The sequence below is a fragment of the Salmo salar genome, chromosome ssa05 (genome assembly GCF_905237065.1).
Source record: "Salmo salar chromosome ssa05, Ssal_v3.1, whole genome shotgun sequence".
Lineage (NCBI taxonomy): Eukaryota > Metazoa > Chordata > Actinopteri > Salmoniformes > Salmonidae > Salmo > Salmo salar.
Genome location: NC_059446.1, coordinates 88,292,810 through 88,308,430, shown reverse-complemented (window position 1 = coordinate 88,308,430; position 15,621 = coordinate 88,292,810). Strand labels below are relative to the sequence as shown.

At 45.5% G+C, this 15,621-nt stretch overlaps 1 protein-coding gene across 1 annotated transcript in view; it reads right to left on the bottom strand.

Annotated features, from left to right (window-relative positions):
* LOC123743064 (protein MTSS 1) overlaps nt 1-11,094 on the bottom strand; it is a 113,525-nt gene extending 102,431 nt beyond the window's left edge. Inside the window, exons 1-2 of the mRNA XM_045717772.1 lie at nt 10,545-11,094; nt 5,832-5,893 (exon numbers count right to left, since the gene is read on the bottom strand). Of these exons, the coding sequence (XP_045573728.1) occupies nt 5,832-5,893; nt 10,545-10,616 (134 nt within the window). The 5' untranslated portion in view covers nt 10,617-11,094. The remainder of the gene's footprint in view (nt 1-5,831; nt 5,894-10,544) is intronic.
* Between the last annotated feature and the right edge of the window lie 4,527 nt (nt 11,095-15,621).

Sequence of the window (15,621 nt, the reverse complement as noted above, 5' to 3'; positions counted from 1 at the left end):
TCACCCTCTTTCGGAAGTTTATATACACTTTAACCAAATACATTAAAACTCAGTTTTTTCACAATTCCAGACATTTAATCCGAGTAAAAATTCCCTGTCTCTTAGGATCCCCACTTTATTTTAAGAATGTGAAATGTCAGAATAATAGTAGAGAGAAATATGTATTTCAGCTTTTATTTCTTTCATCACATTCCCAGTGGGTCAGAAGTTTACATTCAATTAGTATTTGGTAGCATTGCCTTTAAATTGTTTAACTTGGGTCAAATGTTTCGGGTAGCCTTCCACACGCTTCCCACAATAAGTTGGGTGAATTTTGGCCCATTCCTCCTGACAGAGCTGGTGTAACTGAGTCAGGTTTGTAGGCCTCCTTGCTCGTACACACTTTTTTCAGTTCTGCCCACAAATGTTCTATAGGGTTGAGGTCAGGGCTTTGTGATGGCCACTCCAATACCTTGACTTTGTTGTCCTTAATCCATTTTGCCACAACTTTGGAAGTATGCTTTGAGTCATTGTCCATTTGGAAGACCCATTTGCGACCAAGCTTTCACTTCCTGACTGATGTCTTAAGATGTTGCTTCAATATATCCACATCATTTTCCTCCCTCATGATGCCATCTAATTTGTGAAGTGCACCAGTCCCTCCTGGAGCAAAGCACTCCCACAACATGATACTGCCACCCCCGTGCTTCATGGTTGGGATGGTGTTCTTTGGCTTGCAAGCCTCCCCCTTTTTCCTCCAAACATAACAATGGTCATTATGGCCAAACAGCTCTATTTTTGTTTCATCAGACCAGAGGACATTTCTCCAAAAAGTATGATCTTTGTCCCCATGTGCACAGTAAACTTCTGACCCACTGGAATTGTGATACAGTGAATTATAAGTGAAATAATCTGTCTGTAAACAATTGTTGGAAACATTACTTGTGTCATGCACAAAGTAGATTTCCTAACCGACTTGCTAAAACTGTCGTTTGTTAACAAGAAATTTGTGGAGTGGTTGAAAAACGAGTTTTAATGACTCCAAGCTAAGTTTATGTAAACTTCCGACTTCAACTGTATATAGGGCACTACTTTTATGGGCCCTGGTAAAAAGTACTGCCCTACATAGGGAATATGGTGCCATTTGGAACGTAGAGTCTGTCCCAGAACAACAGAATTCTTTATCAACTCAAAAGTTATACGTCTGATATGAAATGACGAACATCCGTTCGACCAGGAAGGAACAACACTGTCCTTATCAACCTGTAATGGTATTACCACAGACTGTGTTGTAGCGGGTTGGCGCTAACCACTACACACAAGGGTGTGTTGCTAGTCTCTGGCGGGAAAATATACACACACATTCACACACACATGCACTCGCCCACACACACACAAAGACATACAGACGCACACACTCCACAAGCACATTCCATTTTATTTCAAGGGAGAGGAGAGCCACTACAGGGGAAAACTCTGGTTGTGTTAGTCTCTGTTGGATACTACTGTGCACTATATAGGGAATAGGATGCAATTTGGGACGTACACATATTGTGATTACACAGTAATACACACCAACCAAATATTTTCTGAAACATTATGTTGGGTGAAGTTGTAAAAAAAAGCAACGGATGGATTTAAAAACTATAATTAGATAACTTCCTAGAAGGCAGTGTGGAAGAGGACCGCTAAATGACAGAGCACTTAACCCTACCCTAACATTATTACAGCACTTAACCCTACCCTAACATTATTACAGCACTTAACCCTACCCTAACATTATTACAGCACAGAACCCTACCCTAACATTATTACAGCACTTAACCCTACCCTAACATTATTACAGCACTTAACCCTACCCTAACATTATTACAGCACAGAACCCTACCCTAACATTATTACAGCACTTAACCCTACCCTAACATTATTACAGCACTTAACCCTACCCTAACATTATTACAGCACTTAACCCTACCCTAACATTATTACAGCACTTAACCCTACCCTAACATTATTACAGCACTTAACCCTACCCTAACATTATTACAGCACTTAACCCTACCCTAACATTATTACAGCACTTAACCCTACCCTAACATTATTACAGCACTTAACCCTACCCTAACATTATTACAGCACTTAACCCTACCCTAACATTATTACAGCACTTAACCCTACCCTAACATTATTACAGAGTAAGACACGCTGCCATTCAGCCTGTCCTCCCATTCTACCCAGCGGAGATCACCAGAGAGGTGGGTAGAGGTAGTAGACTGGGTGATTCTACCCAGCAGAGATCACCAGAGAGGTGGGTAGAGGTAGTAGACTGGGTGATTCTACCCAGCAGAGATCACCAGAGAGGTGGGTAGAGGTAGTAGACTGGGTGATTCTACCCAGCAGAGATCACCAGAGAGGTGGGTAGAGGTAGTAGCTAGACCAGTGTTTAGTGGGACATCTCAGCCCTCAAACCAACAGACAGAGAAGACAATGGAGCAGAAGTACATCTGACAGTTTCTTATTTTCCATCTAGAGACATCCATCATCCTGTTTATTTATTTATGCATTTGTTTTTTTGTGTGTACTTTTTACCCCTTTTTCCTGGTACAAATTGGTAGTTATTCTTGTCCCATCGCTGCAACTCCCCTACGGACTCGGGAGAGGCGAAGGTCGAGAGCCGTGCGTCCTCCGAAACACGACCCTGCCAAGCCACACTGCTTCTTGACACACTGCTCGCCTAAACCCGAAAACCAGCCGCACCAATGTGTCGGAGGAAACACCATCCAGGCCGGCCAAACCCTCCCCTAACCCGGACGACGCTGAGACAATTGTGCGCCGACTCATGGGTCTCCCGGTCACAACACAGCCTGGGATCGAACCCGGGTCTGTAGTGACGCCTCAAGCGAAGCAGTGCCTAACAGGCTGACTACACCGCTCGCTGCAAAATAAATGTAGAAATCTATATTATTCAATTATTGCACCCACACTGCTTGCGCGAGCCAACGAGCGTCTGCGTTGCCAAGGGCTAAAATAGAAGTCAGTTCTATTTCTGACGCAGATCGCGCTGCAAGTCCTGCCTCTCCTATCTCCTCATTGGTTTATAGAAGCAGGTACCCACGTGCCATCTCTTCATTGGTTATACCCACTTGGGTGACTGAAAGACAAACGAGGTCAGTGGCAGTAATGCACCTAATTTATGAAAGTTGCCAATCGCAATATAAAGTCAAGAGAAGAAAAAGCCTGGAAGGAGGAGAGATGACTAGAAACGATTCGGTTGACCGTTTTATGTGTTGATTAATTGGTGGAGTAGAGGACCTTGTGCATTTCAGGTAAAATAACAACTCAATGTTTATATCCCAGGACAAATTAGCTAGCAACAGCAAGCTAGTTAAATAGGACAAATTAGCTAGCAACAGCAAGCTAGTTAAATAGGACAAATTAGCTAGCAAGTGCAAGCTAGCTAGCTAAATTGCCATAAATGTTTATTGACTTTCGACATGTCTCCAAATTAATATAATTGGTTCACAGTTTGTTTTGATATTTTAACCTGCGTGTCGTGATCGCGTTTGGTGTGGTGGGACAAAATACATTTATGCACGATGGCGCATGCGCACAGCCGGTTTTGGTTCCGTGTCAGACCGCTGCGCCACTCGGGAGGACATCCATCCTGTTACAGCCACAGCTGCTCTACAATTCCACCCAGACACAGCAAAGATCACAGAGACCTGCACTTCAGTGTCTGGTATGGGGGTCAGGGGGTTTAGGCCTAGGTGACGCAATCCATCACAGCTGCCCTACACTATTAGCAACTACACCGTAGTTCAACCACAGCTGCACTACACTATTAGCAACTACACCGTAGTTCAACCACAGCTGCACTACACTATTAGCAACTACACCATTGTTCAACCACAGCTGCACTACACTATTAGCAACTACACCGTAGTTCAACCACAGCTGCACTACACTATTAGCAACTACACCGTAGTTCAACCACATCTGCACTACACTATTAGCAACTACACCGTAGTTCAACCACATCTGCCCTACAATTCCACCCATTACAGATCTCAGACAGGTGGGTAGAGTTTGGAGGTTGGAGGTTGGGGCAGAACCAATAATGATGGACAGTTGGAGACAGCTCTTTTCTAGGACTTATCCTACAGCATGACAGTTATTGGAGAGCTCTTTTCTAGGACTTATCCTACAGCATGACAGTTATTGGACAGCTCTTTTCTAGGACTTATCCTACAGCATGACAGTTATTGGACAGCTCTTTTCTAGGACTTATCCTGCAGCATGACAGTTATTGGACAGCTCTTTTCTAGGACTTATCCTACAGCATGACAGTTATTGGACAGCTCTTTTCTAGGACTTATCCTGCAGCATGACAGTTATTGGACAGCTCTTTTCTAGGACTTATCCTGCAGCATGACAGTTATTGGACAGCTCTTTTCTAGGACTTATCCTGCAGCATGACAGTTATTGGACAGCTCTTTTCTAGGACTTATCCTGCAGCATGACAGTTATTGGACAGCTCTTTTCTAGGACTTATCCTACAGCATGACAGTTATTGGACAGCTCTTTTCTAGGACTTATCCTGCAGCATGACATTTATTGGACAGCTCTTTTCTAGGACTTATCCTGCAGCATGACAGTTATTGGACAGCTCTTTTCTAGGACTTATCCTGCAGCGTGACAGTTATTGGACAGCTCTTTTCTAGGACTTATCCTGCAGCATGACAGTTATTGGACAGCTCTTTTCTAAGACTTATCCTGCAGCATGACAGTTATTGGACAGCTCTTTTCTAGGACTTATCCTGCAGCATGACATTTATTGGACAGCTCTTTTCTAGGACTTATCCTACAGCATGACAGTTATTGGACAGCTCTTTTCTAGGACTTATCCTGCAGCATGACAGTTATTGGACAGCTCTTTTCTAGGACTTATCCTGCAGCATGACAGTTATTGGACAGCTCTTTTCTAGGACTTATCCTACAGCATGACAGTTATTGGACAGCTCTTTTCTAGGACTTATCCTGCAGCATGACAGTTATTGGACAGCTCTTTTCTAGGACTTATCCTGCAGCATGACAGTTATTGGACAGCTCTTTTCTAGGACTTATCCTGCAGCATGACATTTATTGGACAGCTCTTTTCTAGGACTTATCCTGCAGCATGACAGTTATTGGACAGCTCTTTTCTAGGACTTATCCTGCAACATGACAGTTATTGGACAGCTCTTTTCTAGGACTTATCCTGCAACATGACAGTTATTGGACAGCTCTTTTCTAGGACTTATCCTACAACATGACAGTTATTGGACAGCTCTTTTCTAGGACTTATCCTACAGCATGACAGTTATTGGACAGCTCTTTTCTAGGACTTATCCTGCAGCATGACAGTTATTGGACAGCTCTTTTCTAGGACTTATCCTACAGCATGACAGTTATTGGACAGCTCTTTTCTAGGACTTATCCTACAGCATGACAGTTATTGGACAGCTCTTTTCTAGGACTTATCCTACAGCATGACAGTTATTAAGGATCTACCTGTGGTAATAATGAGATGGTCCTGACTGTGGTCTTGCTGAGGGTCTACCTGTGGTCTTGCTGAGAGTCTACCTGTGGTCTTGCTGAGGGTCTACCTGTGGTCTTGCTGAGAGTCTACCTGTGGTCTTGCTGAGGGTCTACCTGTGGTCTTGCTGAGAGTCTACCTGTGGTCTTGCTGAGGGTCTACCTGTGGTCTTGCTGAGAGTCTACCTGTGGTCTTGCTGAGGGTCTACCTGTGGTCTTGCTGAGAGTCTACCTGTGGTCTTGCTGAGAGTCTACCTGTGGTAATAATGATGACTCACCTGAGTTGAGATTGTAGTTTCCCAGCCTTGCTGATAAAGTCTTCCCAGATGGGGTAGCTGTTCTGTGGAAACAAACACAAAGTACAGGAATATCAGAACATCTTGTTTTCCCTGAGCACAACATCTGTCAGAAACACAAAACAACATGATAACAAAACACTTTTTTAAACCTTTATTTTACCAGGTAGTCCCATTGAGGTAAAAATAGCTATTTTCCAAGCCAGACCTGCTTATCAAAGTGATGATGGACTAACCGATTAGACTTTATATTGACTATATTTAATAAACACACGGTAATGAACACACGGTAATGAACACACGGTAATAAACACACGGTAATGAACACACGGTAATGAACACACGGTAATGAACACACGGTAATGAACACACGGTAATGAACACACGGTAATGGACACACGGTAATGGACACACGGTAATGAACACACGGTAATGAACACACGGTAATGAACACACGGTAATGAACACACGGTAATAAACACACGGTAATGGACACACGGTAATGGACACACGGTAATGGACACACGGTAATGAACACACGGTAATAAACACACGGTAATGGACACACGGTAATGGACACACGGTAATGGACACACGGTAATGAACACACGGTAATGGACACACGGTAATGGACACACGGTAATGGACACACGGTAATGGACGGCCCTCTATTCGGCAAATCTGACCACGATTGCATCTTGCTCTTCCCCTCCTATAGGCAGAAACTCAAACAGGAAGCACCTGGAAGCACCTGAGGACCATTCACCGCTGGACTGACCAATCGGAATCTACGTTTCAAGATTGTTTTGGTCACGTGGACTGGGATATGTTCAGAGTAGCTTCAGAAAATAATATCGACACATATACCGATACGGTGAATGAGTTAATCAGGAAGTGCATAGGAGATGTTGTACCCACTGTGACTATTAAAACCTAACCCAACCAGAAACTGTGGATATATGGGAGCATTCGCGCAAAACTGAAAGCCCAAACCACCGCATTTAACCAGGACAAGAGGACTGGGAATATGGAAGAATACAAACAGTGTAGTTATTCCCTCCGCAAAGCAATCAAGCAGGCTAAACGTCAGTATAGGGACAAAGTTGATTCCCAGTTCAACGGTTCAGACACGAGATGTATGTGGCAGGGTCTACAGACAATCACGGATTATAAAAGGAAGACCAGCCACGTCGCGGACACCGACGTCTTGCTTCCAGACAGGCTGAACATCTTCTTCGCGCGCTTTGAGGATAATAAAGTGCCACCGACGCGGCCCGCTACGAAGGACTGTGGGCTCTCCTTCTCCGTGGCCGACGTGAGTAAGACATTTAAGCGTGTTAACCCTCGCAAGGCTGCCGGCCCAGATGGTATCCCTAGCCGCGTCCTCAGAGCATGCGCAGACCAGCTAGCTGCTAACAGATATAGTCAATCTCTCCCTATCCCAGTCTGTTGTCCCCACATGTTTCAAGATGGCCACCATTGGCCCTGTACCTAAGAAAGCAAAGGTCATTTAACTAAATGGCTATCGCCCCGTAGCATTCACCTCATCATGAAGTGCTTTGAGAGAATAGTCAAGGATCATATCACCACCACCTTACCGGCCACCCTAGACACACTCCAATTTGCTTACCGCCCTAATAGATCCACAGACGATGCCACCACACTGCACACTGCCCTGTCCCATCTGGACAAGAGGAATACCTATGTAAGAATGCTGTTCATTGACTATAGCTTAGGATTCGACACCATATTACCCTCCAAGCTCATCATCAACCTCGAGGCCTTGGGTCTGAACCTCACCCTGTGCACCTGGGTCCTGGACTTCCTGATGGGCCGCCCCCAGGTGGTGAAGGTAGGAAACAACACTTCCTCTTTGCTGATCCTCAACACTGGGGCCCCACAAGGGTGCATGCTCAGCCCCCTCCCGTACTCCCTGTTCACCCATAACTGCGTGGCCAAGCACGCCTCCAACTCAATCATCAAGTTTGCAGACGACACAACAGTATTAGGCTTGATTACCAACGAGACAGCCTACAGGGAGGGCTCTGGGAGTGTGGTGCCAGGAAAATATCCTCTCACTCAACGTCAACAAAACTAAGGAGATGATCGTGGACTTCAGGAAACAGCAGAGGGAGCATCCCCCTATCCACATTGATGGGACCGCAGTGGAGAAGGTGGAAAACTTCATGTTCCTTGGCGTACACATCACTGACAAACTGAAATGGTCCACCCACACGGACAGTGTGGTGAAGAAGGTGCAATAGCACAACAGCTCCTCTTCAACCTCAGGAGGCTGAAGATATTTGACTTAACACCTAAAACCCTCACAAACTTTTACAGATGCACAATTGAGAGCATCCTGTTGGGCTGTATCACCGCCTGGTACAGCAACTGCACCGCCCACAAGCGCAAAGCTCTCCAGAGGGTGGTGCGGTCTGCCCAACGCATTACTGAGGGCAAACTTTCCTCCCTCCAGGACACCTACACCACCCGATGCCACAGGAAGTCCAAAAAGATCATCAAGGACATCAACCACCCGAACCACTGCCTGTTCACCCCGCTATCATCCAGAAGGCGAGGTCAGTACAGGTGCATCATAGCTGGGACCGAGAGACTGAAAAACAGCTTCTATCTCAAGGCCGTCAGACTGCTAAACAGCCTTCACCAGCACATCAGAGGCTGCTGCCTATAGACATAGATTAGAGATCACTGGCCACTTCTAGAAATGGATCACAAGCCACTTTAATAATGTTTCTGTATCTAGCATTACTCATCTCATATGTATAAACTGCACTCCACACTATTCTACGGTATCTTAGTCACTTTTAAAATGTGTTTGCATATTGCATCACCCATTTCATATGTATAAACTGCACTCCACACTATTCTACGGTATCTTAGTCACTTTTAAAATGTGTTTGCATATTGCATCACCCATCTCATATGTATAAACTGCACTCCACACTATTCTACGGTATCTTAGTCACTTTTAAAATGTGTTTGCATATTGCATCACCCATCTCATATGTATAAACTGTACTCCACACTATTCTACGGTATCTTAGTCACTTTTAAAATGTGTTTACATATTGCATCACCCATTTCATATGTATATACTGTATTGTATTCTGTACTATACCACTGCCTGTTAAACAGCCATCTCCAGCACATCAGAGGCTGCTGCCTACAGACATAGATTAGGAATCACTCGCCACTTTAAGGAAATGAAACACAAGCCACTTTAATAATGTCTCCGTATCTTGCATTACTCATCTCATATGTATAAACTGTACTCTATACTATTCTACGGTATCTTAGTCACTTTAATTGTTTGTAAATATTGCATCCCCCATCTCATATGTATATACTGTACTCTATACTATGCCATTGTATCTTAGTCCAATGCAGCTCTGACATATATGTATATATATTCCTAATCCATTCCTTACTTAGATTTACATGTATTTTGGGTATATGTTGTGGAACTGTTAGATATTACTGCACTGTCGGAGATAGAAGCACAAGCATTTCACTACACCCGCAGTAACATCTGCTAAACACGTGTATGTGACCAATAAAATGTGATTTGATTTGAGTAGTGTAATACTCAGACTATGCTGTCATCCGGGAGGCTGAGGAGAAGGTAAGTAAGGATGCTGTGTCTGATAATGATTTGTAGCATTAGTGACCTTAGGAATGTCACCCTGTGTAACACTATACCGCCATAACACAGGAGACAGAGACGGAGAGAGAGAGAGGGGGAGAGAGAGAGAAAGAAAGCGAGAGAAGAGAAAGAGAGCGAGAGAGGGAAAGAGAGACGAGAGATAGAGAGAGAGAGAGGAGAGAAAGAGAGCGAGAGAAGAGAAAGAGAGCGAGAGAGAGAGAAAGAGAGCGAGAGAGAGAGAGAGAGAGAGAGAGAGAGAGAAAGAGAGAGAGGAGAGAAAGAGAGGAGAGAGAGAAAGAGAGCGAGAGAGAGAAAGAGAGCGAGAGAAGAGAAAGAGAGCGAGAGAGAGAGAAAGAGAGGGAGAGAAGAGAAAGAGAGCGAGAGAGAGAACGAGAGGAGAGAAAGAGAGAGAGGAGAGAAAGAGAGAGAGAGAACGAGAGGAGAGAAAGAGAGGAGAGAGAGAAAGAGAGAGAGGAGAGAAAGAGAGAGAGAGAGAGAAAGAGCGAAACACACACCCATACAAACACACACAGCTCCTTAGCATCAGTAGTTTATGAATATTTCAAGAGCCTTGAAGGCAGAGACCCCCTGCTGAACAATAACCTAGATACCCACAGCAACAATAGATTCAGAGGTGAAAAATATACATTTTATAGCATAACACTGCATTTGACATTGGAAGAAAACACCCAAGCCTCATCCATGTATAACCCCATTCTAGTATTTTTGTTTGACTCAATAAACTTCAGTCAATAGGCTTCATAGCTCGCCGTTTGGCCTGAAGCGCAAGCAGCTAGCCATGACATGACATGACATGATGATGCCTTGTCATTATCTGAAGCAACTGTCAAAAACACTGACAGCCAGCTAACGTTATGTACTTAGCTAGCTAGCTAACCTTAGTGGCCATTCCTACAAAACAGGCTACTGAATTAGTTCATATGGAGTTAGAGAAGTAGCTATTAGCTATCTATCTAGGTTATGTACACTGTTATAAACCAAATGATTCAGAACGGATAGGTTTGACTTACTTTCATGTCGCCTATCACACTTTGGAAAAGTCCCCCCAGTGCACTGCATTCTTTCTCAATAACAGCCTCCATTTTTCTGGACAACTGAGTACTGGTCAGTCTGACCGTCAAGCTGGACAGCTCCTGGACGTAAGAGTTGAAAGAAACCTCGGCTGTTTGAATACAAATCCTCGGTTATTTAATACAAATAATTTCGCTTTAGTTAACTATTCACCGAACGAGTGAAAAGACCTTGACTTGATGCAGAAACGAATAAAGCCGCTCCAGCCTATATCTTGATCGGCTCAGTCAAACGCTCTCGGACAAGAGGTGAGACTGAGAGAAGAATAGTCGCTGACGAGATTTAAAACCCAATCGCTTCTCCACTCACGGTCCATGATTCTCCAAATGACACAATTCCGAAACGTATTTAATACAACATGTATAGATATAGATCCGATAGTCTCTGGAGATTCAACGTAAACAACAAAATGATCTACACAGCTCCGTCTCAGAAGCTCAGTGTATTACAATGCAATTTCAGCTGGTCGAGTCCGGAGACTATGAGAAGATCTCAATACCAAAACATACTCCTGGCGTCCTCTCTGCTCTCCTCGTCTCCTTCTCAAAACCCATTGGAGGAGAAGGTACGAGGGGCGGGACCTCTGGCTTTCTCATCCAATGTGTTTGAGAAGGAGACGATGAGCGCGTAGAGAGGACGCCAGGAGTATACTTTCTTCCCTAAAGGTACAGAGCGCATACCCGAACAGCGAAATGCACCCCCCTCCTGGCTTTGACGCGTACTCGTGTTGGCTTCTCGCCTTTTGCTCGAGATAGTTTATAAAAGGAACTATTTCTAACTTTCTCAACTCATCATAACGGCTATTTAAAACGGGAGAGAATATTGGATCCGATTTAGCAACAAAATTGTTCATGGAAATCTACAAAAACACTATACACACAAACACTCACTCACACTCACACACACTAACTACAATGACTCTCACACAAAACCTACACACATTCACATACTGTACACTACTGCCGCGTTCAAAACAACTGTGAACTCGGAAAAATACGAGGTCAAATCATTGAGCTTCAGGTCGGAAATTCGGAGCTCTAGAAAGAGCCCCGAGTTCCCGAGATGGAATTCCTAGTTGGATGACCGTTCAAATCGATTTTTCCCAGTCGGAGCTCGTTTTTTTTCCGAGTTCACAGCAGTGGCGATTTTAGCATGTCAATATTGGTGGGGCAAACCATTTTTACTTGTATTTATCAAAGCCACTACACAACACTACACAATACATTAATTGCACTATAATGGTGACATACAGTGGTGTAAAGTACTGAAGTAAAAAATACTTTCAAGTACTACTTAAGTAGTTTTTTTTAGTATCTGTACTTCACTTTACTATTTATATTTTTTATGATTTTTACTTTTACTTCACTACATTCCTGAAGAAAATAATAGCATAGCTGATATGACTGACTTGCTTAAACAAATGTGTTTTTTACTGACAATTGACATGTACAAACTATGGCATAAGGGGACAAAGAGCGGATAAGAGACAATCCGTAATTTCGATTAAGACCTTAATGAGCGAGCTAGGACGGACGTAGTCAATATCACTATTTGTTCAGCACTTTTGAAATGTACAGCGACAGATTTCAGAACATGGGCCATTCTTACAGTATTCTCCCTGTACACCAAGTCAGAGCCATAGGATAAATAAAGGCATATTATTTTTAATTTTACCTTTATTTAACTAGGCAAGTCAGTTAAGAACAAATTAGCTTCACTTGTGTATTTTATTTCTCTTTATCTTGTGTTAATATTATTTTGTTTAACTCTGCATCATTGGGTTGTATTCGGGGCCATGTGACAAATACTGTTCTATTTTGTAGAGAGGAGGGCAACAACATGAACAAACGTGTGGTCCTGAGCAAGCGCTCATTGTTCAGATTTGAAGGGGTCTAGTGACATCTAGTGACCAACACATGCATAGCCTGTGAGGTGGTTTATGGAAACATCATTTCAACTGTATTTGGAAAACAATATATAAGTGGGAAAAAGTAAAAATGTGTAGGCATTGGGGGAAAAAATCAGGACAAACGTTTTGCAAGGCATGAGGTTTTCCCCAAGACTAATGGTTTGTCTGGACTGGCTAATTTCAGACAAATACAACTGGTGCTTGTCTCCCTTCACCAGCAGATGTCTCCCTAGCCCTTGAAAATGGGCTAGTCACAACAGCAAGTTGGGATCCTTGGGACATACATACCATAAACCCTAACCCTAACCTTAACCCCTATCCTACCCTTACCTAACCTTAACCATAACCTTTGGTATTTTGTATGTTATTTGGATCCCCATTAGCTGTTGAGAAAGCAGCATCTACTCTTCCTGGGGTCCACACAGAACATGAAACATGACATAACATTATTAGACAACAGCTCAAGGACAGAACTACGTCAACACCTTAACCCTTACCTTAAACATTTTAAATATCAACTTCAACGGGGTGACGTCAGAGTTGGGACCTCCCAAGGATCCCATTTAGAAAATGTCTCATATTACACTAAAGGTTTAGACTACATAATGTGACTTTTCTATGTATACAACATGGATTACACAGGTCAAACTAAACAAGTGGTCTATTAGACTGTCCACTCCAAAGAGCAGGCGGTGTAGACCTATTCATGGAAAACAGAAGCAGTTAGCTTGTCTGTCTAGACTGAGACAGAGAGCAGGCGGTGTAGACCTATTCATGGAAACCAGAAGCAGTTAGCTTGTCTGTCTAGACTGAGACAGATAGCAGGCGGTGTAGACCTATTCATGGAAACCAGAAGCAGTTAGCTTGTCTGTCTAGACTGAGATAGAGAGTAGGCCTGTCCGTCTAGACTGAGACAGATAGCAGGCGGTGTAGACATATTCATGGAAACCAGAAGCAGTTAGCTTGTCTGTCTAGACTGAGACAGATAGCAGGCGGTGTAGACCTATTCATGGAAACCAGAAGCAGTTAGCTTGTCTGTCTAGACTGAGACAGATAGCAGGCGGTGTAGACCTATTCATGGAAACCAGAAGCAGTTAGTTTTTCTGTCTAGACTGAGATAGAGAGTAGGCTTGTCCGTCTAGACTGAGACAGATAGCAGGCGGTGTAGACATATTCATGGAAACCAGAAGCAGTTAGCTTGTCTGTCTAGACTGAGACAGATAGCAGGCGGTGTAGACCTATTCATGGAAACCAGAAGCAGTTAGCTTGTCTGTCTAGACTGAGACAGAGAGCAGGCGGTGTAGACCTATTCATGGAAACCAGAAGCAGTTAGCTTGTCTGTCTAGACTGAGACAGATAGCAGGCGGTGTAGACCTATTCATGGAAACCAGAAGCAGTTAGCTTGTCTGTCTAGACTGAGATAGAGAGTAGGCTTGTCCGTCTAGACTGAGACAGATAGCAGGCGGTGTAGACATATTCATGGAAACCAGAAGCAGTTAGCTTGTCTGTCTAGACTGAGACAGATAGCAGGCGGTGTAGACCTATTCATGGAAACCAGAAGCAGTTAGCTTGTCTGTCTAGACTGAGACAGAGAGCAGGCGGTTAGGGGAGTTGTTCTCATTATCACGTTAATACTCTGTTGTCAACCATAGCATGAGGTAGGTAGCTGGTTGTCCTCTAGGGATGTAGCTGGTCCTCCTCTAGGGGGGTAGCTGGTCGTCCTCTAGGGAGAAGCTGGACCTACTCTAGGGAGGTAGCTGGTCCTCCTCTAGGGGGGTAGCTGGTCCTCCTCTAGGGGTAGCTGGTCCTCCTCTAGGGGGGTAGCTGGTCCTCCTCTAGGGGGGTAGCTGGTCCTCCTCTAGGGGGGTAGCTGGTCCTCCTCTAGGGGGTAGCTGGTCCTCCTCTAGGGGGGTAGCTGGTCCTCCTCTAGGGGGGTAGCTGGTCCTCCTCTAGGGGTAGCTGGACCTACTCTAGGGAGGTAGCTGGTCCTCCTCTAGGGGGGTAGCTGGTCCTCCTCTAGGGGTAGCTGGTCCTCCTCTAGGGGGGTAGCTGGTCTTCCTCTAGGGGGGTAGCTGGTCCTCCTCTAGGGGGTAGCTGGTCCTTCTCTAGGTAGGTAGCTGGTCCTCCTCTAGGGGGGTAGCTGGTCCTCCTCTAGGGGGGGTAGCTGGTCCTCCTCTAGGGGGGTAGCTGGTCCTCCTCTAGGGGGTAGCTGGTCCTCCTATAGGGGGTAGCTGGTCCTCCTCTAGGGGGGTAGCTGGTCCTCCTCTAGGGGGGTAGCTGGTACTCCTCTAGGGGGTAACTGGTCCTCCTCTAGGTAGGTAGCTGGTCCTCCTCTAGGTGGGTAGCTGGTCCTCCTCTAGGTGGGTAGCTTGTCCTCCTCTAGGGGGGTAGCTTGTCCTCCTCTAGGGGGGTAGCTGGTCCTCCTCTAGGGGGGTAGCTGGTCCTCCTCAAGGGGGGTAGCTGGTCCTCCTTTAGGGGGGTAGCTGGTCGTCCTCTAGGGGGGTAGCTGGTCCTCCTTTAGGGGGGTAGCTGGTCCTCCTTTAGGGGGTCGCTGGTCCTCCTCTAGGGGGGTAGCTGGTCCTCCTCTAGGGGGGTAGCTGGTCCTCCTCTAAGGGGGGTAGCTGGTCCTCCTCTAGGGGGTAGCTGGTCCTCCTTTAGGGGGGTAGCTGGTCCTCCTTTAGGGGGGTAGCTGGTCCTCCCCTAGGGGGGTAGCTGGTCCTCCCCTAGGGGGGTAGCTGGTCCTCCTCTAGGGGGTCGCTGGTCCTCCTCTAGGGGGGTAGCTGGTCCTCCTCTAGGGGGGTAGCTGGTCCTCCTTTAGGGGGGTAGCTGGTCCTCCCCTAGGGGGGTAGCTGGTCCTCCTCTAGGGGGGTAGCTGGTCCTCCTCTAGGGGGGAGCTGGTCCTCCTTTAGGGGGGTAGCTGGTCCTCCTCTAGGGGGGTAGCTGGTCCTCCTTTAGGGGGGTAGCTGGTCCTCCCCTAGGGGGGTAGCTGGTCCTCCTTTAGGGGGTAGCTGGTCCTCCCCTAGGGGGGTAGCTGGTCCTCCTCTAGGGGGGTAGCTGGTCCTCCTTTAGGGGGGTAGCTGGTCCTCCCCTAGGGGGGTAGCTGGTCC